The 23,864-nt window shown below is 45.0% G+C and overlaps 1 protein-coding gene across 1 annotated transcript in view; it reads left to right on the plus strand.

The window, feature by feature from the left end:
• The window catches only part of TRIM44 (tripartite motif containing 44), a 110,993-nt gene extending 99,320 nt beyond the window's left edge, over nucleotides 1–11,673 (plus strand). The window contains exon 5 of the mRNA XM_040259026.1: nucleotides 6,621–11,673. Within this exon, the coding sequence (XP_040114960.1) occupies nucleotides 6,621–6,648 (28 nt within the window). The 3' untranslated portion in view covers nucleotides 6,649–11,673. The remainder of the gene's footprint in view (nucleotides 1–6,620) is intronic.
• The last annotated feature ends 12,191 nt before the right edge of the window (nucleotides 11,674–23,864 follow it).

Genomic DNA, 23,864 nt, shown 5'->3' on the forward strand with positions numbered 1-23,864 from the left:
CACACCAGGCCTCCCTGTCCATCACCAACTCCCAGAGCTTACTCAAACTCATGTCCATTGAGTTGGTGATGCCATCCAACCATCTTATCTTCTGTTGTCCCCTTCTCCTCCTACCTTCAATCTTTCCCAGCATCAGGGTCTTTTCCAATGAGTCAGCTCTTTGCGTCAGGTGGCCAAAGTATTGGAGTTTCAGCTTCAGCATCAGTCCTTCCAATGAATATTGAGGAATATTCTCCTTTAGAATAGACTGGTTGGATCTCCTTGCTGTCCAAGGGACTCTCAAGAGTCTTCTCCAGCACCACAGTTCAAAAGCATCAATTCTTCAGCACTCAGCTTTTCTTATAGTCCCACTCTCACATCCATACATGACTACTGGAAAAACCATGGCTGCAGCTAATTATATGAGTTCTGATTCCTTCTGGCACAGTAACCCCCTCACCTGCATCCTGGGCTGTTGGGACAGGTGTGTTGGGAGACAGGAGTGGCAGCTCTCTTCTGGCTGGTGGAGGAGTGTTTCTGATCTGGGTGTTTGGCCCATCCCCCAGCTGGGCTGAACACGCACTCACTGGAAGTGAGCCATTGCAGCTTTAGATGGTGAATGGAGACCTCCCCTTAGTTCCTCATACAGTACCTGTGTGGCTTCATTTCTGAAGAACACCACATCTGTCATTTGGAATCCCCGCGGAATCTAGCTTTCCTCTTTTGTTGATACCTCTTAATTTCTCCATCTTCATGAGTGAAAAATCTTTTCACAGCGATAATAATAAATAGCCAAGGACTCGGCAGTGTAAGTGATGCCAAATCGAATTAAGTTGTATTATAGTCTCAGGAAAAGAAAGTAACTTGCGAGATCAGAGTACTTACCCACCTCATTTATTAACTTCCTCGTATAAGCGTCCATCTCTGGGGACGGAAGCTGAAAATCTGAGCTGCCTGTCTATATGGACTAACTAAAGGCTTGTCAGGCAGGGAAACACTCTTCCATCATAATCACTTTATCAGCGGGTGTTGAGAGGCTCAATAGGACAGGGGCTTGTGGCCTGCCTCTAACAACGCCTTCAGTTTCACAAGCACAAGACAAAAGGGATTGTTCTTGGGGAGGTGTACCCCGCTGGCAGAGAAGACACAGCAGTCTGCTGGCGGGGCTTCTTAGTCGCATTCTGTCACCTGGAGCCCTACCCCCAGCAGGTGTTAAATGTCAAATCACTCACGCAGTCACAATTTAGAAATTCTCGGTTCCTTTAGCTATTTTTTTGTTCTTACACCCCCAAAAATAATTTAGAAAAAAAATCATGCATCTTCTTGCCCATTTTAACTCCTAAAATTATACATCAAGTTTAAATAGTTGAAAAGGATTTTATTTCTGACATAGTGTGTTGCTTTATATACATTTTTGTCAAAACTTTGACACTACAGATACAGCTTTTTAAATTTATAGGCAAGATCTGCTGTATAATCTCATGGGCAAAGATGATTTAAATGGTCAAACCATCCAGCCAAATCAGTTTTGCATTCTGTCAGATCCAAGTCTGGTTTCTTTTTTTTTTTTTTCCCAATTAAAAATGAACATATTAGTACACATTTCATGACAAGTGTCTGACTTCTGAATATGAAATCTTAGATCCGTGGATAGACAGATAAAGGCACACAGCTTTGCCAGGAGTTTACTACCCGGATGAAATAAGGGATTATATCCTTCACTATTTCTTACCCTGCTCTCATAGAAGCAAGGCTTTTTAAAATTGTCCTGTGGTGAGATTCAGTAGGATGAGGGGTATGCATTTCTTTTCTGAAGTGGAGGTAAGGTGATTGGAAAAAGTGAGAGTGACTGAAGACAGAACCTGTAGATACAAGCATGTTCTGGGAGAGGTCGGTTTTAGGAAAGGGTATATATGGAAGGTACAGATCTGGACATTAATTTCCTTTGAATTAGCTGTGACCATCATGAAGAGTCGGACATGACTGAGCGACTTCCCTTTCACTTTTCACTTTCATGCATTGGAGGAGGAAATGGCAACCCACTCCAGTGCTCTTGCGTGGAGAATCCCGGAGACGGGGGAGCCTGGAGGGCTGCCATCTATGGGGTTGCACAGAGTCAGACACGACTGAAGTGACTTAGCAGCAGTAGCAGATAACCTCCTGGAAGATCACTAGGTACCACAGAGGCATGTGTACCCTAGTCTCAAAACCTCTGCCTTTAGAAACACCAGCACTCTCTAACTGGGCCAGTCTGTAACTGAGGCCAGTGAACTGGATTCACAGTGTCTGTCCTCACCGGTGTTTTTCAGGGACTGACTTTTCTAGAGATCTGTCAAACAGAACCTGGAGGAGGGCCTGGCAGCCCACTCCAGTCTTCTTGCCTGGAGAATCCACATGGACAGAGGAGCCTGGCAGACTACAGTCCCCTGGGTTGCAAAGAGTCTGCTTGACGACTGAGTCAAGCAGAAGGGTTGGAAGCAGGGAGCTCAGCCTTCTTTCTATTCAGTATCCATAGGTCTGTCTCTGGATAGACTGTCGCACTCCAGCACTTTAAGGATTTTGTAAGGACATTAGGGGACAGGAGCGAACATGCTCTGCATTGCAGCATCTCAGATGCTAGAAGAGCAGCGTGGAAGGAAAGTTAGGCAGGTGCTGCTGCTGGAGCAGAAAGGCAGGGTGAAGAAGGGAGCCGACATTGTATTTATATGGCATAAAATGCATAGAACTCTCACAGTAAGCCCATAAGATATACAGTATTACCACGGGGAAACTGAGGCCCAGAGAGGCTGATCAGCTCACCCCAAGTCGCACAGCTCATGAGTGCCAGAGTGAGTGGGATGTTCAACCTAGTTTGGTTTGGTGACTTCAAAGCCATTATATAGTGTTGCTTCTCTCGTGGTAAATATCTACTACAGAATGGGCTATCTAATACCCTTAGTTTATTCTCAAAACAGCAGTAACAAAACAAACACTTAAAAAATTTCTGAGTATCACTCCAATTATAAATCCAGTGTGAGGGGTAGAGGATGCTAAGTGGCTACGATGGAAGACAATGTTTCTTCCCTTGGAGAAAGTAAAGGCTCCTACAGATTAAGATAAAATCCTGTGAACACAGATCAGCTCATATAGAGAGTCAAGAAGGACCATTCAGATGATATCTCACACCAGCTATACTGTGTGACCCTCCAGGAGAGATCACACACAAGGTGAACAGAGCTCTGTGCGATAGATTCAGTTATATTTTTTTCTTTTTTATTGTTGTATAAAAGCCCGGTTATTAACTATGAAAAAGAAGATGCTTTATTTGAAGATGCTATTCTGGACAAAAATATTTCTCTCCTTCTACCCCCCCATCTCTCTCTCTCTTTCCCCTCATCCCTCCCCTCCGCTTCCCCCTCCCTCACCTCCTGGACTGTAAAGTCCATGATGGCAACTATTGTGATCTCATCTTCCTCATTGTGCCTAGTGCCCTGACTAATACAGAGTATACAGACAGATTAATCAGTGACGTGGACTTCCCTGGTGGCTCAGTGGTAAAAAATCTGCCCGCCAATACAGGAGACGTGGGTTCAATCCCTCAATCAGGAAAATCCTCTGGAAAAGGGAATGGCAACCCACTGCAGTATTCTTGCCTGGGAGATCCGATGGAAAGAGGAGGCTGAAAGGTTATAGTCCATGGGGTCACAGAAGAGTTGGTGCTAGAATCCCGAGGTCTTATGCTTTTAAACTGTGATGTGAGCGTGGTCATTCAGGCCCCATAACAGACCTCGTTCAGGATAATGAGAAAAGATTTTATCGGTCAGGGCTTCTGATCTTTTCCCCAAGTCAACTCCGCATGTCTCATAGTAAGGGACCTGGCCACTTGAAAGGAACTTAAATTTATTTATAATTTCATTATACTTAGTTTGGGGAGGTTGTTGACCCCTTTTTGAGTATAATGAAAATTATGGTCTCTGTCCAACAAGGAACACACAGACAAAATCTTGTATACAATTCAGTAGGTTCATGAACCCTCTAAACTATGTATCTCAAGTTAAGAATGCTAAAAAGTGAGCCGCAGTTTAAGGGAAGGGCACACGCTGATGCTAGACCTCTCATATTTGAAGGAAAATGGACAAAAGAACATTGAGCTTACTTTGGATATAATACCAGAGGGGAGACTATGGCGCCAGTTCCAACTGTGCCTTGATTCTGCCAAGGCACTCTCATGAAAGACCCTTTGTTCCCTTTGGGACGGATGCCACCAAACATTGCTCCTTAATGACAGCTCACTGACCAGCCCCTCCAAGCGTGCACCCTTCCTCCCAAGATTGGACAACAGGCAGAAAGAGGGAATAGAATAGGGCAAATGGAATAGGGCAGAGTTTGAATAGTGAAGGTTGCTGGGTTGGATCTTCTGGCTCCTAGAGTACACTTGCCTTAATTTCAGGCTCCGTGTCTTAAGATGCTTTCGCCCTTAGCAGCAGTTCTACAGGTCTGTTGTCAAGGGTATTTTTCCCTTACAGTCTTTCCCAAGTGGATGCAAAACAGCCCTGATTTTATATAGACATAGATAATCCGTTGTGAGGTTAAAAAAAAAACAAATTTCTAGGTCATAGCTGGGAGCTAAGGCACCCGAGGCCTTTGTTCTTCCTAACTCCTGTCTTGACCAGAGGAAGGAGATTTTCCCTCCCTTCCAAGTATCCTAACCTGATTCTGTGAGACTTTCTCCAGCCAAAACTAATCCCTAAGTTTCAAGGACACGGACCTTATTCTGTGGCCGAGGATTTTACGTCTCTCAGAGCTTCACTTTCCTCATTTGCCAAATGCGGAACATAATAATATTAACAGTAGTCCCCGCATCCTAGGATTGTTGTGAGGAGTAATAGAAAGAATGGGTGAGGAGCACTTAGCTTGGTGCTCCGGCACACTTGATCAAGCTCTTTTTATTTTCAGGATGTTGCTGTTGTTCAGTCACTGAGTCATGTCTGACTCTCGTGACCCCATGAACTGCTGCACACCAGGCTTCCCTGTCTTTCACTATTTCCCAGAGTTTGCTCAGAGTCATGTCCATTGAGACTATGATGCCATCCAACCCTTTCGTACTCTGTTGCCCACTTCTCCTCTTGCCCTCGATCTTTCCCAGCATCAGGATCTTTTCCAGTGAGTCAGCTCTTCACATGCAGTGGCCAAAGTATTAAAACTTCAGCTTCAGCATCAGTTTTTCCAGTTCTCCCAGTATTCAGGGTTGATTTCCTTTAGGATTGACTGGTTTGATCTCCTGCTGTCCAAGGGACTCTCAAGAGTCTTTTCCAGCACCCCAGTTCAAACACATCAATTTGTCGGTGCTCAGCCTTCTTTATTTTCGGGATAGTGACCCCTAGAAGTGGTGGAGGAGGAGAAATCAGGCAAGTTTGCTACTTTTCTAAGGCTTTTACTTTCCCTGCCTTTTTCTTGCGTTAGTACTTTATCAACAGTGTTCTCTCCAAGGACCAAGCCAGCAAGGCTCTAACCCTGAGCAGCTGAGCTTCTAGCTGTGCTTCTAAGACTCACAACTCATTTTTTGGCCCCTGACATACCACCAACACCCAAGATGCCCTGATCAAGGCAGCTTTGAATGACTGTTCCTTTCAGCACCTTCCTTCCCTCCCTTCCCATTTTTATTTCTCACTCCCTTTTAGAAACAGCTATTTATTGAACACTTCTGTATGAGTAGCACAGTATTAGTGCCAGATAAACAGTCGTCGATAAAATAGACAGCACTGCTCCTCTTTTCATGCTCTAGCGGGGGTAGAGGGAAGCGTAAATAGCAAGCAAATGATTTATAGGACGTGATAAGGGCTATGAAAAAATAAGATGGAGATGGACGTGACCAAGGAGGCTGACTGAGATAGGGGACCTTCTCTAAGGCGGTGACACCTGAATCCAGTGGCTGTCCCTGTGGCATGAATGGAAACCTTGGTTTTATTCCAAGTGAGAAGTGCCACTGGGTGTACAGAATGACAGCTTCTCTTTGCTTTTCTCTACTAACAATAGGTGACTTTAGGGTTTGTGTGTGTGCTCAGCGGCATCTGACTCTTTGTGACCCCACGACTGTAGCCCGCCAGGCTCCTCTGTCCATGGGATTATCCAGGCAAGAATACAGGAGTGGGTTGCAGTTCCTCCTCCAGGGGATCTTCCCAGCCCAGGGATTGAACCTGCATCTCCTGTGTTTCCTACACTGGCAGGCAGATTCTTCATCACTGAGCCACCGAGGAAGCCCTGGCTTTAAGGCTTAGGGGAAGTCAAACTCCCAATTTTTACCAGCTATTTATTTTGTCAAGTTACAATAAAAAAAAAATACTATGACAAATCACTTGTTCCTTTAAATAGCTATTCACCTATTGTGTACCAGGCACAGGCATTTTACCTGTATTATCTTATTTATTCCTCCAGTAACCTGAGAAAGTAAGTTTCATTATCATCATTATCTCTGCAGTCAAATAAAGAAATCAGAACATGGAGAGGTGCAGAAGCATGCCGCTGGCCGCAGTGCCCATAGTGGTAGGGTGAGGGCTGGAATCCAGGGGGCTCTGACGGCAGAGCCTATGCCTGCTGTCAGTAGACAGGCGCGCCTCCCATCTTGTGACGTCTCAACTCACTGGTTCTCCTTTCCTTTGTAGTGTTGCCGATGAAGACGAGGACACATGAAGGCCTGCCCCCCTCCGGTGGAACACACCCCCTTCCCCTTGTGTGTATGTGACGGCGTGTGTGCAACGGCTTCTGACCCCTGTGAAGGCTGCCCGGCAAGCAACGTGCTTCCGCCAGATGCCTCCCCAGACCCGCAGCAGGCACAGAGCTCTCCAAGGAATGACCAGCTTTACTGTTACTGACCGTGCTGCTCATTCTCTTGTCGTGGCAGGAAAAGGAAAAGTGTCCCCGTGCTCCACCAGGAGCAATTACAGGGTCCTCAGCTCATTCCCTCAACAGCTGCTTTGAACTTCCTCAGGAAAGCCAGTCCCTGTAATGGTGTATACCCAAACAGAATCACTTCATTAAGAAGGAGCTGAAATCATCTTGAAGGGCAGTCAGGATTTGTTTCCCTCCCTGCTACTAACCCCCCACTTTATTCATACCGAAGCATGGAATAAATGAGGGGGAAAGTAGGGCTGAATCAACCCATGTAATTAGTCTCTACAACTCCAATTATACATCTGTGAAAATGCGGTTTCATGAAATAAGATGGATGGCTTGAAAACCGACAAGAGTTAAAAGTTTGAAATATGTAAAGATATTTTTAGTACGTGAGGTTATCCTGGACTTCAGATTCATAATTCAATCCTGTGGAAATGAAAAAAAAAAAGATTGAAGAGGTAGAAAGGAAATGACTTTAAAAAAAAAAAAAGAGGGGGGAACCAAAAAGATCTGATTAAAAGTTGAAATTGAAATAAATATTTCTGAACTCAAATTGCCTAGGTTTCCAAAATAGTCAGTAAAGGATCTGATGGAACCTGAATTATGTGAGTGGATTCTGAGGTTTTATGGGTCTCGTCACATCATGAAAGTCTGGAATGTGTGTCACAAATGGGAATTTGCTCTGTAGGTTTTGCTCCTCTTCCCCTAGCTTAGCCTGATTTGGCTTCAATACCGAGTGGGGAGGATACTTGGCCCTCTGTGGTGTGTGAATTGAGCTCCACCCCCTGGCAGACAGACCTTCCTTTCACTCCAGGGGAGGACCCCTCCGGCCCCAGCACTCCCCACATCCAGGTCATCTCCCACCCACTGCCTCTCCTCTCTTACACGCTGTGAGCAGAGACACACAGTGGTTGGACTCTGGCCTCTCCCCACTCCAAATCACATTCCCTTACAGCCAAGCTTTTTACTCCCAACTAAGCAGTGATGTACTAGGGAACACAGAACTGGAAACTGAGAAGCATGCATCTTCCGCAGCAGCAGTTTTGACTGAACAAATGTTTTGGAGTCAGGGCATGATGTTATTTTCGGATAAAACAAACACAGTTACATTATGAAATAGAATGTTCATATACATAAACTGTAAAGATAAAACGGGAGACTTCGCAGAGGACTTTAATTTGCAAGTGGGCTGTGTGTTCCCCCTTCTCTGCCGTTAGTGGTATTTGGGTGTTCACTTCTGAGAAGTACAATTGGAACTGCATACATCCAAGAGCCTTGGGGCTTCTGCTGACTCAGGACCCAGACTCCGAGTGCTTCTGAAGCAGAACCAAAGGGGCCTGCATCGAGGGATCTTCCTCTTTTCCTGCCTGCCTGCCTATGACCTGTACACCTATCAACAAAGCTTTAGGGCCAACTGATGTGTGTGTGCAGAGTGGTTTTGAGGTAGAAATAGTGCTTACTGTCAGAATCCTGTTTATATCACTGTCCAATCCTGTGCATGCTATGAAATGACTATTTCTTTGACGCCAGGAAGCTACCAGGCATATACGCTTCTCGGTTAAGAGTATCCCAGCTTACTAAATCATGAGGGACACTGGGGGCTGAGAGTAGTTTGGGCTGTTTATTTTTTTAAAATCTTTTCTCTTAAACTGGTGGCCAACAAATGGCTGAGAGATGTTCGGTGCTTTACCTTTCTGCCCACAAAAAACTGGAGATTTTGGCAGACCACTAATTACATCCCCCAGCCACATCCAATGCAACTACCTTTAAAGGAAGACCAGTGGCCATTCTCAAAAAGAGTTTAAAAAATCGAAAGATTAAGAAGACTGTAGGATTTGGAAGCTTGTGTTGTCTTTCCCCAGTAATCATTGTTTAATCTCCAAGTGGTAGCCTTATTATAGCAATGGACGGCTTATTGGCTCCTCCATAACTGATCATAGCTATTACTTTAAATCAGTATTTGGGAAACCCAGGCATTTATGCAATGGATATGAATGGAAATATAAAAATACATACCAGCCTGTCTCAATAAATTATCATATCTCTATAATCCTCGAGGAAAGCACTTTGGCTTTTACCTAGAAAGGATTTCAGATCTGCTTTATGGGCTCCCGCTGTCTTCAGTACCTGATAAAACTTTAACCAGGGAAGCATTAAATGCGGCACAGCAGCTTCTGCCCAGGCTCCCGAGTTCCTGCCGGCAGCATCTATCAACACAAGAGCTGGGATGCTGCCTGCAGTGGCACCAGCTTCCCCAAAGCTGGAGCAGGCTGCTTGGCCTTAAGCCCCAGCACAAGGAGGCCTCCCTCCTACCAGGTCAGTAGAGTTGCTCCAAATCGTGTCCTGCCTGGCTGCAGGGTTTGCAGACATCCCTAGGGAGATGTCAGCAAGGGAGACAGGTAATGACTGTCTTCAGAATGAATTGGGTCCTCACAGCAATCCCTGGATGCCTTCCAAAGTTTGGGTATCCGAGGCTACGAGGAGGTCTGACCTTTGATTTGGTGACATTAAATCCAGGGCAATTCTAAGAAGTGCCTGGAGTCTCTGCTTGACAGCCCAAATAGGGAAATGATTTTAAATACTGAGGACCCTGCACCAAGGCCCCATTTCTCAGATGATAATACAGATTTGTAGGTAAGAGTTATTTGTCTTGAGTTATACAGCTAGGAAGTATGGGAGCCAGATTTTTGTACCTGGCTCTTCCTAACTCTGCTGCTGCTGCTGCTAAGTCGCTTCAGCCGTATATGACTTTGGGCGACCCCGTAGATGGCAGCCCACCAGGCTCCGCTGTCCCTGGGATTCTCCGGGCAACAATACAGGAGTGGGTTGCCACTTCCTTCTCCAATGCATGCATGCATGCTAAGTTGCTTCAGTCGTGTCTGACTCTGTGTGACCCTATGGACAGCAGCCCTCCAGGCTCCTTTGTCCGCAGGATTCTCTAGGCAAGAATACTGGAGTGGGTTGCCATTTCCTCCTCCCTTCCTAACTCTTATATATCCCTAAAATACAGAAAAGGCTGTGGGTTCCCCTGCTACAGTCTGACCATTCCACTCTAAGGATTCTTTTTCACAGTGACATTCCATGGCAATAGTTTGGGCCCAGAAATGGCATCAGGGTAGCCTTATTCTTCCAGTTTAGCAGATACATTAAGTACATGTTGCTAACTTGAGCCTGCCCCCAGGAATGGGAGGAGGCCTTTCCTTTTTGGTGCCATCCCTCATAAAGAAGGGGGAGTTGGAGCCGTCTAGGCCAGTTACTGGGCTTCCCCAGTGGCTCAGCTGGTAAAGCACCTGCCTGCCAATGCAGTAGATACAAGAGACACAGCTTTGATCCCTGGGTGGAAAAGATCTGGAGAAGGAAATAGCAACCCCATCTAGTATTCTTGCCTGGAGAATGGGCAGAAGGGTCTGGTGGGCTACAGTCCAGGCTCGAAGAGTCAGACACTACTAAACATGCACGCAGCCCATAAATAAAGTGTTTCTAGGCCTTTAGGAGTGTGGAACTTCTCAGAAATAGTGAAAGTGAGCAGTGTTCTGTTCTCTATTTGAAAATGCCTGCTGCTGCAAAGGAAATTTCCTATTCTAGTAAACCTAGCTAGTCTGTGCCCTGTGAGGATGCGGCAATTCAAAGTCCAGAGAATATAGACGTCCCTGCAAATACCTGATGTGTATATGTACACATACACACACACTCAGTTTAACAACCAAGGGAACTGCAGAGCAGTCCCCTCACTATCTTACGTACCACGCAGAGGTTCCTGCCGGCTCTGATCACAAGCGTCACCAGGTACTGGAGCCGTGGTGCTTGCTCAAGAGATGCTTATAGGAAGAGCAGTGACTCGGCAAAGGTTGTCAGCTCCTAAAGCTGAGCCAAGGTGACAGCCCTGAAGGAATTTACACTCCAGCCCTACTCCAGGAGGTCTAATGATATGGGAAATTTGGATACCCAGCCATTTCGGTGACCTGGGAGACTGACCACTGCAGTCAGGCCTGAGGGCATGGCTGAAGAATTCATAACTGGTAAGAGTGGTAGGGCTTAGGAAGCTCTTTCCTCCACCTAGACAGTACTCTCTTACCTGTACCTTGGCACACTCACATAATAGCTGTTCGACACATGCTTTTCCATAAGAAAATCAGTTGCTTGTTTACTGTGCGCCTAGCACATCTAAAATCTTCTGATTAAAAAACAAATCGATCTCATTATGAGTGGACTCAGCCTAGCCCTGAGAGAAACAAACAAACAAAAAAAGGCCTATAGAGGAGACTTTAGATCTCATTAATACTGCCTTACCCAACAGTGTGTTGGAAGTCCCACGCCAGCTCATTCCAAGAGCTATAAGGCCCGAGAACACACCAGAAACAGCAGAACCGGTGCCAGAGCAGGAAAATAAAAATAAATTAATTACAACACTTGTGGTATACTGGTACAAAAATACCACAGGGCCAGGTCATATCGTGCTGGGCTTGGTATGACCTTGAGGGGACAGTAGATTTATCCTTCATGGGAGTATCAGTGGCCATTCTTTCTACAGTGACCAGTCTTGCACCCACTACGTGGATGGGGAGAGCCAACGAATCCCTCGTCCTCTGCCTGTTTTCCTGTACACTGTCACGTTCCCTCCTGGGTCATCTTCCCCTTTCACCCTTTACATTAAACAAGGGAACGCTCAATCTTTCAAGGGAATTATACGTTTGAGTTAATGTTGCAGTATATCATTTTCTTGCTGTAAATTATCTTGTGAGAGAGATTTACTGCTATCCCGGGATGTTTGGACTCGGTGCCCCTGTGCATTTGGAAATCAATAAACTATTCCTGGAAATACCATTTGTCTCTCAGAGTTTTGCACAAAGGACCGTGCTAGGTGTAAATATTCACAGTGATCTGCACTCTTAACTGTGATCATGCCGCAGATGATGGTGTTTTGGTTATGAGAGATGGGATGCTCCTTCATCCTGACTTCTCTGGAGTGACTTAGGAGGTCTCTGGGAGTTGCAGAAGGACAGATTTAAAATCATAGTTATTTAAAGAGACGTTTTCTCCTCAAACTGAAACGATCCATGCCTACATTAAATTTTCTGAGCAAAGTAGATTATAAAGTAAAGAATGCTTGGTCCTGAATGATGTTTTCAAATAATGTTAAAGCTTTACGATTTGGATTAGCCCAAGGGGGTGGTAAAACTTTAATCTTTACCATATTTTCTAGGGGAAAAAAAAATTTCATAGAGCAAATTACAGTTAGGCCAGCAAAATCATCTTTGGGCAATCTTAGAAGTACACATTTGATACAACTGATGAAGAGATAGAATTAAGTTATAAATGAAGCAGTTCTCATCCAGTTTGTAATACTAGGAGCCAAGGATGCATTAAAACCAAGAGGCAAAATGTGAAAACTCAAGGTAGTAGATAACTGTATGAATTAGAAAGTACAAGTCCTACCTAAAGGTATTAAAATTCAATTTTTAAAAACCTACCAGCAAGAGCGTTTGTATGAGCCCTGCTCTAAAACAATTTTTTTTAACAGATTTGTCTCCATCAGACCCCTTTAGTTAGCTGGGGGCTGTATGAACTTTGGAGAAATTGTTCCAGTAAGGGTTCTAGAGCAAGTAAGGTCACCCAGTGAGCCAGGCCATCAGACTCTCTGTCTCCTGGAGTAACCATTAGGCCCACTTCCTCCCATCTCTCATAACCTCCCCAGCTGCTGAGGACACTTCTGTCTTGGTGAGATGGGGCTGCCAAGCACTGTGGTACTTGGGAGTCTTGGTGTTTTAACAAACCACAGTGTGTTTGGAGGTTTTCTTCCCTGCTTCCTGGTGCCAGCAACTCAATACCACATCCCACTGCCCCAGCCTTTTCTCATTTTATTGTCTTTCCCTCTGATAGCTACAACTCTTTATTTTGTCTCATTGATCTTTGCTTGGCCAACTTACAGGTGGCCCCATTTCCTTCACACTCATAAAAGAGTGAAATTGCAGCTGGTTTGGACTATCTCCTGGCCTTAATGAGACACCAGAGGTGGGTACACCCGGCCGAAAGTCAGGCTGCCGGTATTAGCAAGAAAAGAAGACGTCACAGAAAAGGAAACAAAGTCAATAACTGGCTGAGCAGAGTATCTGCACTAATTCCTTGTTCAATGTGACAGTCTTGCAGGCTAAATCATTCGTTTTGTTAAATAATAGCTACCATTTAGTGAGCTCTTTTTCTGGACCAGGCACTGTCCTCATTGCTTTTTACATTATCTTATTTAATTCTCATCGCACTGATATTATTCTCTATTTTATTGCTCAGGCATCAGAGAGTTAAAAGCTATGCCCAAGGTCACACCCCAATAAATGAAAAGGTGAGATTTAAACCCAGATCTAGCTGACTTGGGCTTCCCTGGTGGCTCAGATGGTACGGGAGACCTGGGTTCAATCCCTGGGTTGGTAAGATTCCCTGGAGGAGGGCATGGCAACCCACTCCAGAATTCTTGCCTGGAGAATCCCACGGACAGAGGAGTCTGGTGGGCTACAGTCTGTGGAGTCACAAAGAGTCGGACACAACTGAGCGACTAAGCATAGCACAGCAGGAACTGACATAAAACCCCAGCTCTCAATCTCTCCTCTCCTAGCTGCGCTGATTCTACCTTATGCTAGTGAACAACACCACCCATGCACATCCTCCCCACAAACACATGCAGTGTGGCCTTGGGGCAAAGGAATTTGTCCTTTTAGGCCTTGTTTTATAGTTTGTGAAATACAGAGGTACAGTGAGAGAAGGCAGGCTAAAGAGAAGAGTGAAATCCTCTCTGGCCTGAAACTGCACTTCTGGAAGGAGGGAATTACTAGACTTGCTTTATCTCCTTTCTTCCAAGGCCATAAATCATTAAATCACCAGCAGAGGCAAAGCCTTGGCTTCTTGGGCTTTAGTCTTAGAATACCCAAAGTCAGCCATCTCTGGCATCAAGTCTGTCATTTAATTAAACATCTTGAAGGCGTCTCCAACAGCTTGACATCAGGCCAGCTTCATATTCTTGGAAAGGGACTGTAAAAGGAGCTTGTCTGTTTTATAGTTCATTTACTGAGTTGAGCCATCTTGGCCATAGCATACGATTTGCCTTACCAAAATGGTCCACAATCTTCACACCAGTTCAGGGAGTCAGTCACAACTCATTTTCCTAGGGCTCAGCCAGCTTCACCTATCCCTACTTCTTAAACAAAATACACAACACAAAGTGGTCTGACAATGAGTAATTGAGGCAGAACTGGAAAGATCTGAAACCTTGGCTGGACCCATTTGAAAATGACTGAGAACTAAGAAGTGAGTAGACAAGGCTTCTGATGAGTTGAAATAAATAGCATGAAGCAAACACATAAGAGAAAGGCCATCTGTCTCTCCATAAAGCACCTACGCAGAACCTATTTATTCCTGTTTCACACATAATTGTAAATGTTTGCTGTCTGGTTTCCAAGACTACCGCAGATTAAATTTAAGGGCGGGAAACAGATACCTAGCAGAAACTTAAATCAAGAAGGAAAAAGAGCTGACGGCAATACAGAAGACACACAAAAAAAGTTTAAATAGACTGAAGAGTTCAAGAACCACTCCAGGGTGGCATTTAGCGCCAAAAATAGCTCTTTACACATCTCAATTTCTAAACGCTCATATCATAGGACCATATAATTATACTCAAAATGATGACCCTGAAACTAAATTATGCTCAGAAGAAAACAAGAATTTCCATATCAAATTGTAGAAATATTTCTATCACAAATGGTATAAAAGAATGAAACAAATTTCCTTTTTATATATCATAGGACCATATAATTATACTCAAAATGATGACCCTGAAACTAAATTATGCTCAGAAGAAAGCAAGGACTTCCATATCAAATTTTAGAAATATTTCTATCACAAATGGTACAAAAGAATGAAACTAATTTCCTTTTTAGGGGTTAAAGGAATAAACCTGGGACTATCCAGAACATTTAGCTTAACAAAACAAAACATCCCCCTACCCGAGGTTTTATTGTTCCAGGAGCCTCTTGTGATTAGAGAGTTTCTTTTCATAGCTTTGTAAGTGACTTTCATGCTACAGTGCTTTGCATATAGCGGCATGAACAATGGAAGTGCCAAGTTTCCAATGTGATGAGTAAAACTAATAACCAGAATACAGGTCAAATTCTGTTACAACTAATACTGCTACCATAAAAATCACTTAAGCATCCCTGTTATCTCTAACCCCCTGTCAATTGCTCATTTATTTCAAGCAACAGTCATTACAGCAAAATTGGGGTATAATAAAAGGAAACTGGACCCTCTCCACAAGTTGAGTATAATACAATTTAACCTGTAATAACAGAGTCTCACTTGTATTTCTCCAGTTCTTTGCTGCAAGAAGAATAAATCTCATAAAACCAGCCTGGGAAGCTGGTATTTAGTAGTTGTTGCTAGGAAAAGAAAGAATTCAGAAGCAAAGGACACATGGAGCTGTGTGGCAAACTCTCATCAGGGAATTTGGTCTCCAGGGCCACTTTTGACCTTAATCCACGTCAGAGCCATCCACCACAGAGTCGCTTGCTTCTAATAGTGATGTAATGCATATATTAAGCCCTGGAATGGAAACATGATTCATTTCCCATGGGTCACTGAGCACTTTGTGGCAACTCAGCCCTCATCTGATGACCCTAAGATAAAAGAAATTTATAAGCATGGGACTGGAACTATCCCTTCTTCCAAGACGCACTGCTTTCAACACTGCATGATTGTAAAAGCACATGCCATGTTGATTATAGATAGAAATGATCTCAGTTAATCAACTGCATTCCACCTGGTATATGGGCAAGGATTTTTCCCTGCCTATCTAATTTTTGCTTGTAGTAATGATGAGTTTTGCCATTTGCTACTGTTTTTTTTTTTTCTATTTTCTTTTCTTTCATTCATTCTTTTACTTAAGAACTTTTTATGACCACATGGCAACCAGTATTCTGTAACACCCTTAGCAGCAGAAGGGATTAAATCGTAGCTCGTGTCTGAACAATACAGTCAGCAATAGGAAAAGGAGAGGGGAGCTAGAGGGAAATTGTCCACCTTTTCCTGATGATAATGCCTGGCTCAGACCCCAGATTCACATCATACTCTGAAGAAGTTCATAAATTCTGGGCACTGCTCAGTCTGAGGAGGCAGGCAGTTTCCCTGCATACCTCAGGGTGAGATGAATGGTCTGTTGAAGTCATGCCATTACAGGCTACGTTCACCCCTGCCTGCTCTCTCTCCCCAAGCCAGAGAGTAGTTCAACATTTACAAGTCTCAGGCCAGGAGTTCAGGTTATGAGGAGCTTGAATGCTTGGCTCTTGAAAACACTGAGTCCAGGTGTAGTCCTCTGGCTTAAGGGTGGCTGTTTGCTGCCTCACCATTTTTATTAGGACATCTGGAAACTGCAGGTGTTAATTGGAAGGAACTTTTCTGTATTTGGTTTCTCTCCACACGTTCAGGCTTCTAGGACCTTTTGACCCAGTTGTATGCCTATATCCCAGGGTCACACTGAGCCTCTTCCAAGTGGGAAGAACCATGAGAGACAAGTAAGATTGCTCCTTGGTTGGATGGGGCCCCCCCCCCCCCAGGGGTGATGGTGGTGGTGGTGAGAGTTAGCGTGGTGACAATGGGTGGAAATGATGGTAAAGAAACAACTGATAACAATAAAAATGGGTATTTTTCCTCAGCACTTAAACCACTTTCCCATTTGCTAACAGGTGGGTGTGATCTATTTTCCCCAAACTCCTTTTTTCCCTCTGGCCTGTCTGGCCTGAGATACTGGCCTGTCTGATCAAAAAAGGATATTCCTTCTGAGGCTGTACCTAGCCCACTTATGGCCAAACTATACTTGCCTATTCATTTGCTCAAAGCTAGGTTGCCTTTTAAGCCTCTCTCCCCACCTCTGGCATGAGGACAAGACATGCAGAGGAAGAATTAGGTCACCTGGGGGTCCACTCTTGCATCTGGTTAAGTGGTGTAGAGAAGCCAAGATTTCTAGAAGCGTCTGGTCTTTTGCAGTTTCTGAGATGGTGAGAAAATCCATCTGGAGTGTTTATGCCCTTCTTGATAGCCAGGCCATGGGCTTTCTTTCATATTGTGCTCCAGAAGCCAGTCTCCGCCCTCAGAAGAGACAATTGCATGATGACTTACTTCCCAGTAATCACTGGAATGGTCTCACGAGGTCGTGCACAACTGCGGTGTTTCTTCGGGCCTGGCACGCCATCAGATGGCAGACCTGCGGAACACATGAGAGGCTGGCCTGGCTCACGGGGCAGGCAGAGTGAGCCAGAGTTCAGGCTCCCCCTGCCTTTCATCCTCCCGCCCTCCTTCCTCTGCTCCTCCGCCTCTTCTTCCGGCCTCCCCATCTGGAAACTATGAGCCTTATGGATTCCAGGCACCAATTCTCAGATTTCAGATGTTTGGGAAATTTCTTTGCTTGGGTCATTCTTCAAGAGTAAGAGAATTCAATTTGGGAAGAAAAACAGCTGAGACCCTTCCACAGAAGAGAAAATAAATAAGGTGGGGTATGTATCCATCCCCTCACCACTCCAAACCCCCACACAATGTCTGATTTCAGAAGAAATACTGAAATTCCCTCCTGGGAGGGGACAGAATGGAAAAAATAAAGTCTGCACTCATAAAAACATATTTTTCTCCCTCCTAGGGTATAAACAAAACTGGCATCAGATAATAGGATGTAATTGATTTTGTGTGTGGCATCTGTTGAGGAAGAGGAGGGTCTCTGGAGGGTAGAACTAAGAGTGACGGAATGAAGTGAAAAGCAAAATGTAGCCTAAATTGTTAGGGCGAAACTATAACATTAAGAACCACTTAACCCCAGTGTTACAGCTCCAGGATAAAGAACACTGTGTGGTCCTCTGTCCTCAGGAAATGGAATGAGCTTCCTCCTGAGACTTAGTTTTAGAAGCAGACAGACTGGGTTCTAGTACTGGCTCTGTTCTTAAGTAAGTCTGAGGAATTAAATAAGCAGCTGGATCTACCTATAGGGCTTAGACAGTCCCCGACACATCGGAGGGGCTTAACAAGTGGTAGCTCACCACTATGTATTGTGATGACCATCCCTCATCAAAATGGAGCCCGTCCTGGGGCTGTGGATGGAGCCTGTCCTCCTCTTGCTCCACACTGGCTTGTCTCATCAGCCTCTAGCTCCCCTGGGGCTACTTTCCTAGCCCTCTCTACACACCTGCCCAACTACACTTTCATATCTCTACCTCTTTAAAGTTTGTATTGTTTGTTCACCCCTGTACTACCGACTGCCTGACACAAAATAGATGTTCAAAAATATTTGTGGACTGACATCTTGATAGCATTCGTATCCGTAGTTACTCCAGATATTACATCTTGATGCAGAAAACTGGGCAACACCTTTAGCGACATCTACCCCAGCATGAGTGCCCAATGCGCTTGGTGACATCAAAAGGTACCTTCCTTCAGAAGAGGGAAGAGAGTTAGGAAACCTAAGGGCCAGCCCTGCTCTGCCACTAACAAGCTGTGCACCATGTGGCAGGTCAGCTTCCCTCTCTCAATACTCATAAAATGCGGGCTAGAGTCAGCTGGATTGGAGGATCTCTCTGTCTCTTATAGCTCTAACACTGTAAGGTCTTAACAAAACTGCAAGTGACAGTGGGCATGGAAAGATGCTTCCTCTGAGAATCCCAACCCTCCCTCCTGTGTGTATGTGTGGACGTGTCCATGCAGATGTGTGAGCATGGGGTGGAGAGGAGCACCCAAACTGGGGCTGCCCAGGAGAATTAGACTCATGTAGACTTCATGAGAGTGACATTTGCCCAAATGCTTTGGGCGTAATATCCCAGATACCCCCAGATTCCTATATTGAAATCTTAACCCCCAGTGTAATGGTGTTACTCCTTTATGGAGTAATTAGGTCATGAGTGTGAGCTCTCACGTGAGTGTTCAAGGAGAAGTCAGCATTCTGCAGCCCACTGGAGGGTCCTCACCAGGACCTGGCTGGGACCTCAGACTTCAGCCTGCTGAGCTGCGAGAAATGAAGGCATTCCTCTTGAAGAGCCATCCAGTTCATGGTGCGGTGTTACCACAGGCTGAGCAGACTGACACCGGATGTGCATAAGCCATGGCAAACTGCAGGAGTTGAGTAGATGGGCGAGCGGAAGAGTGGGCTAGACGATGCTGAGCGGGCTTCTTTCTTGTGGGACCTCCCAAACCTTTTCATACATTCAGTTGCACTGTGGAACTTCAAGAAAGAGTAGGGTATTCTTTTAAGGCATTCCCTCTAACAATTTTAGGAAGCGCTGATTTAGAGCTGAGCCCAGCTGACCTCATTTAACTGGTGAAAAAACTGAGGCCTAAAGAGATGAAATGATTTGCCTAAGGTCATCTGGCTGTTGGGAAACCTAAGCTTCTGCCTTGCTTTAGCCACACTCTCCCAGACGAGAAAGTCTATTTATTGGCCCAAGAGTCCACATTAGAACATTCTAGGAGACACCCCAAGAGTCCTTCTTTGATACCGAAGAGAAGCACTGCATAGGCTGAGGTTCTTAGTCTCGGTCCGGAGCAGACATTAGCATTCAGCCTTCTGCGAGCTTCCTTGTCAGAGTGGCACCAGCTGGAACCAAGCTATGTTTCTTGCTAGCTCTCCCTACATATTTATAGTTCTCTCTCTCTCTGGTTCTCTCTCTTCCCTACACTTGGGCTCTCTTTTCCAGGCTGCCTTCTGGGGTTACTGTTGGGACAAGTAAAAGCCACACCGGCCACTAAATTGAGACCACTATGAGAAACGCTGGGCTGGAAGAAGCACAAGCTGGAATCAAGATTGCCGGGAGAAATATCAATCACCTCAGATATGCAGATGACACCACCCTTATGGCAGAAAGTGAAGAGGAACTAAAAAGCCTCTTGATGAAAGTGAAAGAGGAAAGTGAAAAAGTTGGCTTAAAGCTCAACATTCAGAAAACGAAGATCATGGCATCCGGTCCCATCACTTCATGGGAAATAGATGGGGAAACAATGGAAACAGTGTCAGACTTTATTTTTTTGGGCTCCAAAATCACTGCAGATGGTGATTGCAGCCATGAAATTAAAAGACGCTTACTCCTTGGAAGAAAGGTTATGACCAACCTAGATAGCATATTGAAAAGCAGAGACATTACTTTGCCAACAAAGGTCCGTCTAGTCAAGGCTATGGCTTTTCCAGTGGTCATGTATGGATGTGAGAGTTGGACTGTGAAGAAGGCCGAGAGCCGAAGAATTGATGCTTTTGAACTGTGGTGTTGGAGAAGACTCTTGAAAGTCCCTTGGACTGCAAGGAGATCCAACCAGTCCATTCTGAAGGAGATCAGTCCTGGGTGTTCTTTGGAAGGAATGATGCTAAAGCTGAAGCTCCAGTACTTTGGCCACCTCATGTGAAGAGTTGACTCATTGGAAAAGACTCTGATGCTGGGAGGGATTGGGGGCAAGAGGAGAAGGGGACGACAGAGGATGAGATGGCTGGATGGCATCACCAACTCGATGGATGTGAGTCTAAGTGAACTCCGGGAGTTGGTGATGGACAGGGAGGCCTGGCGTGCTGCGATTCATGGGGTCGCAAAGAGTAGGACACGACTGAGCGACTGAACTGAACTGAACTGAACTGTAACAGTATAGCAAGCATCAGGGCGAAGGTGTTCAGTAAGCCTTGTGGATAGGTCAGCCCTTTTGTTCCCAGCTTAACAGTTACTTCCATTTCCAGCACTGGGAAATTAAGGTCACTAAAGAAAGGCATTTGTGTCTGGCCTCTAACAGAGTTGACTATGGACCATTCTCAAATGCCTTCCTTGACACTTTAGCCTTGAACCTTCAAATGCATTTGTGGGGGCATCAGTGTGGCAGGCAGCAGCACAGGAATGGGAGATGTCAGTGAATATGTGTGTGTGTTGTGTGTGTGTGTGTGTGTGCATGCGTGTGCGTGCATGCAACACTGGAGGAAAATGCGAGCACATTGGGAAGAATACTCACTTGGCAGCCCTCCAAATTGCCATTCTTCAGGTATGAGGTCAACATGTACTTAGAGGAAAGGGTGGCGGGCACCTTTCTCTGAGTGTGGTGCACAGGCAGTTGAGGCAGTTCCCACTTGCATTCCACACACTCATAGAGACAAAAACCCTGACTCCCCTTTTTAGAAAAGACCATCTGTTGTTATTCCAAATTACTCTTTGGGGTCTCGTCCCACCCACTTCCAAATGGCTGTTAGAGCATCCCTTGCAGTTCCACACAAGTATGTCCCTGAATGGACTTCTTGAAAGTATGGTTTTCTACCTCATTACAGTTTTAGTGACACTTTGACACCGGCGCTCACCCCTAACCCAGTGGACATGAGTCATGTACACATGTGTGTGTGTCGTCTGGCTGATGGTTTAGTGATGACCTTTCCTTAGACAGAAAGCATGCGGGACACTCCCCATGTGGTCACAGGCTGTCTCCTAATAGGGTTCATGCCCTTCCAAGTAAAGAGACACAGGGTGGTATTTTCTTAGATGAATATTAGATCCACTGGAATGTAACGAGGGCACTGCTCAACAATAAGGAATAAATATCTCCACTTGCTGGAGCAGCTGTCTTTCCTAAGCCACCTCCTTCTCACCACTTTCCTTAGCTGCTTCTGACCCTTTCTCTCCCAGGGACAAAGGTACATCACCAGAGGAGCTCATGGACACAAACATGCCTGGAAAACGCAATTGCCTGAGTGGTCCCCAATGCTAATTGTGATGTTGTGCGTCTTTCAAGGAGTTGGTTCCTAGGAATGCACATCGCCTATGGCCTTGAACCAGATTTACCACTATCTCATTTCAGGGTCTTTTAGCCTGACAGGACAGAACAACAAGACAGCCAGGGAACTGAGCGGGAAAAATCACTTCGATTGTTTTGCAGAGATTAAATGAAACAACTACTCGGGTCAATTGGATTATGCATTTTAAAAAAGAGGTTTTGTAGGCACAGCTGGAATGAAATCCTCGTGTGACCTTGAGCTTAGAGTCCTTGTACTAACACCAAACCCAAAGATTTGCTGATGCGTCCAATAATATGCTTTCAGTTGGATTCCTTTCCCTGCCGTGGTGGCCAAGTTCACTGTACCTTTTACCCAAACTCTCTCTTTCTAAAATAAAGATAGGTTCTTTTTTGAGTGAAATAATAAATCAGAATGCCTGGGCTGGGTCTCACATTTATAAGTCACTTATACAAGTAACTTACAGGCCTTGTGCCTCTATTTCCTCACCTCTAAAATGGGGATAATAATAGAACCTACCTTTCTGGGTTGATGAGATGACCAATAAAAATATACATGGAAAGTGTTTACTATAGTGCCTGGCACAGAGTAATTCCTCAAGAAACAAGGTAGTTGTGATTAATATTAGCATTATTATAATAAATTGATTGATGAAGGATAACAAAGACTTGGGGAGGAAGAGGGCTTGGAAAGGAAATTCGGCTATATTCAATCCTATGTCTAGAAATCTAACTGAAAGAAATATGACATGTTACAGTTTTTTTTTTTTTTGGCATGAGAGTGTCCAAGTAGCATTGTATTTAATGGCAAATGTCTGGCAATGACCTAAGTATCCATCAACAGAAGACTAGCTAACTATTTTAGAATTCTTCCATGTAGAACAGGGGTCCCCAACCTCCAGGGTCTAATGCCTGATGATCTGAGGTGGAGCTGATGTAGAGTGCCCAATAAATATAATGCACTGGAATCATCCCCAAACTATCCTCCCAGCCCTGGTTTGTGGGAAAACTGTCTTCCACAAAACCAGTCCCTAGTGGGGACCGCTGATGTAGAGGACTACCCTACAGAAAATTGAGGTGGGTTTCTCACCGCCTGCTTAGCTCAGCCAACAATTCTTTTGAAAATCACCGAGACCTCTGTATTTAGACTGGCAATCATAGATTTCCTTCCTGCAATCACAGGATATTCTCTGAGATGCTAATGAGATGAATTCGTTTTAGTGGGAAGAATGGATTTGCATCACTCAAGCCAAACTGAACACTGAGGAGGAAGGGATTAATGGGCTTGGCTGAAGGATGCCCAGGTTCCTAGTGCAATCCCGTCTTCTTCCTGTGACCTTCAAGTCACTGGGGTCGCTAGGGCAAAGGAAGTGAGTTAAGGACCTGACTTCTGGTCATTGGAAATGCTCCTCAGAGCTCCCTACCATGAGAGGAAGAAAAATTCATCTCTTTGGCCACTAAAACAGAGAAAGTGAAATGACTTTCCCCGTCCCTTGTGGCTCGGAAATCCCAATCCCTTGGTCTTCTCCCTGGGGTTTACCTATTCCCTGTAGCCAGAAACACTAGCTTGTGGCTTGAGCCAGGCACGATTCAGCCACCTGGCCACTTTCCAGCCTTTGCTCCTCCAAAGTAAATCCTCATTCCTGCTGTGTCTCGTTTCTACCAGCCAGGAGCACTAATCAACAGCCTCTTCCTCAAAACAAGATCCATCACTCTTCATCCGAGGTTTTTGTTTGTGTTTTTTCTCTATCCCTGGGTTACCCTGTACATCCTCTCCCCGGACCCCATTTTCCTTGCAGGCAGGCTCCATTTTATCTCAATTTCATGAAGAAGAGGAGAGAGCAGGGAAGCCCCTTTCGGGCAGTCAATACCTGTAAACTCTACCTCCTATTATAATGGCCCCATTAAATATATCCTTGAGCACTCCAATTTGACCTTGACCCTTTAGAGTTCTTCCTCCTTGCCTTGTAGAGGCAAAGTGAAAAAGCTGGAGAGAAGACCTCTGCCCCCTTTAGAAGTTAAGAGCATGCAACAATGAGCTTGAAAGCATATTGAAAAAACAACTGCTATAATAAGTGCCGTTAGCTATAACGTGAACAGGCTGGAGGGACAGGCAGATTCCAGCCTCAAATTGCCCTGAATGGAGAGGATTATCCCTAGCTGCCTCTTAAGAGCTATTGTAAGTAAAGTCTGACCTTTCCTCTAGCTCCCATTTTGACACAGTTTTTGAAGAATATCGA

The sequence above is a fragment of the Oryx dammah genome, unplaced genomic scaffold (genome assembly GCF_014754425.2).
Source record: "Oryx dammah isolate SB20612 unplaced genomic scaffold, SCBI_Odam_1.1 HiC_scaffold_17, whole genome shotgun sequence".
In the NCBI taxonomy this organism is placed as follows: domain Eukaryota; kingdom Metazoa; phylum Chordata; class Mammalia; order Artiodactyla; family Bovidae; genus Oryx; species Oryx dammah.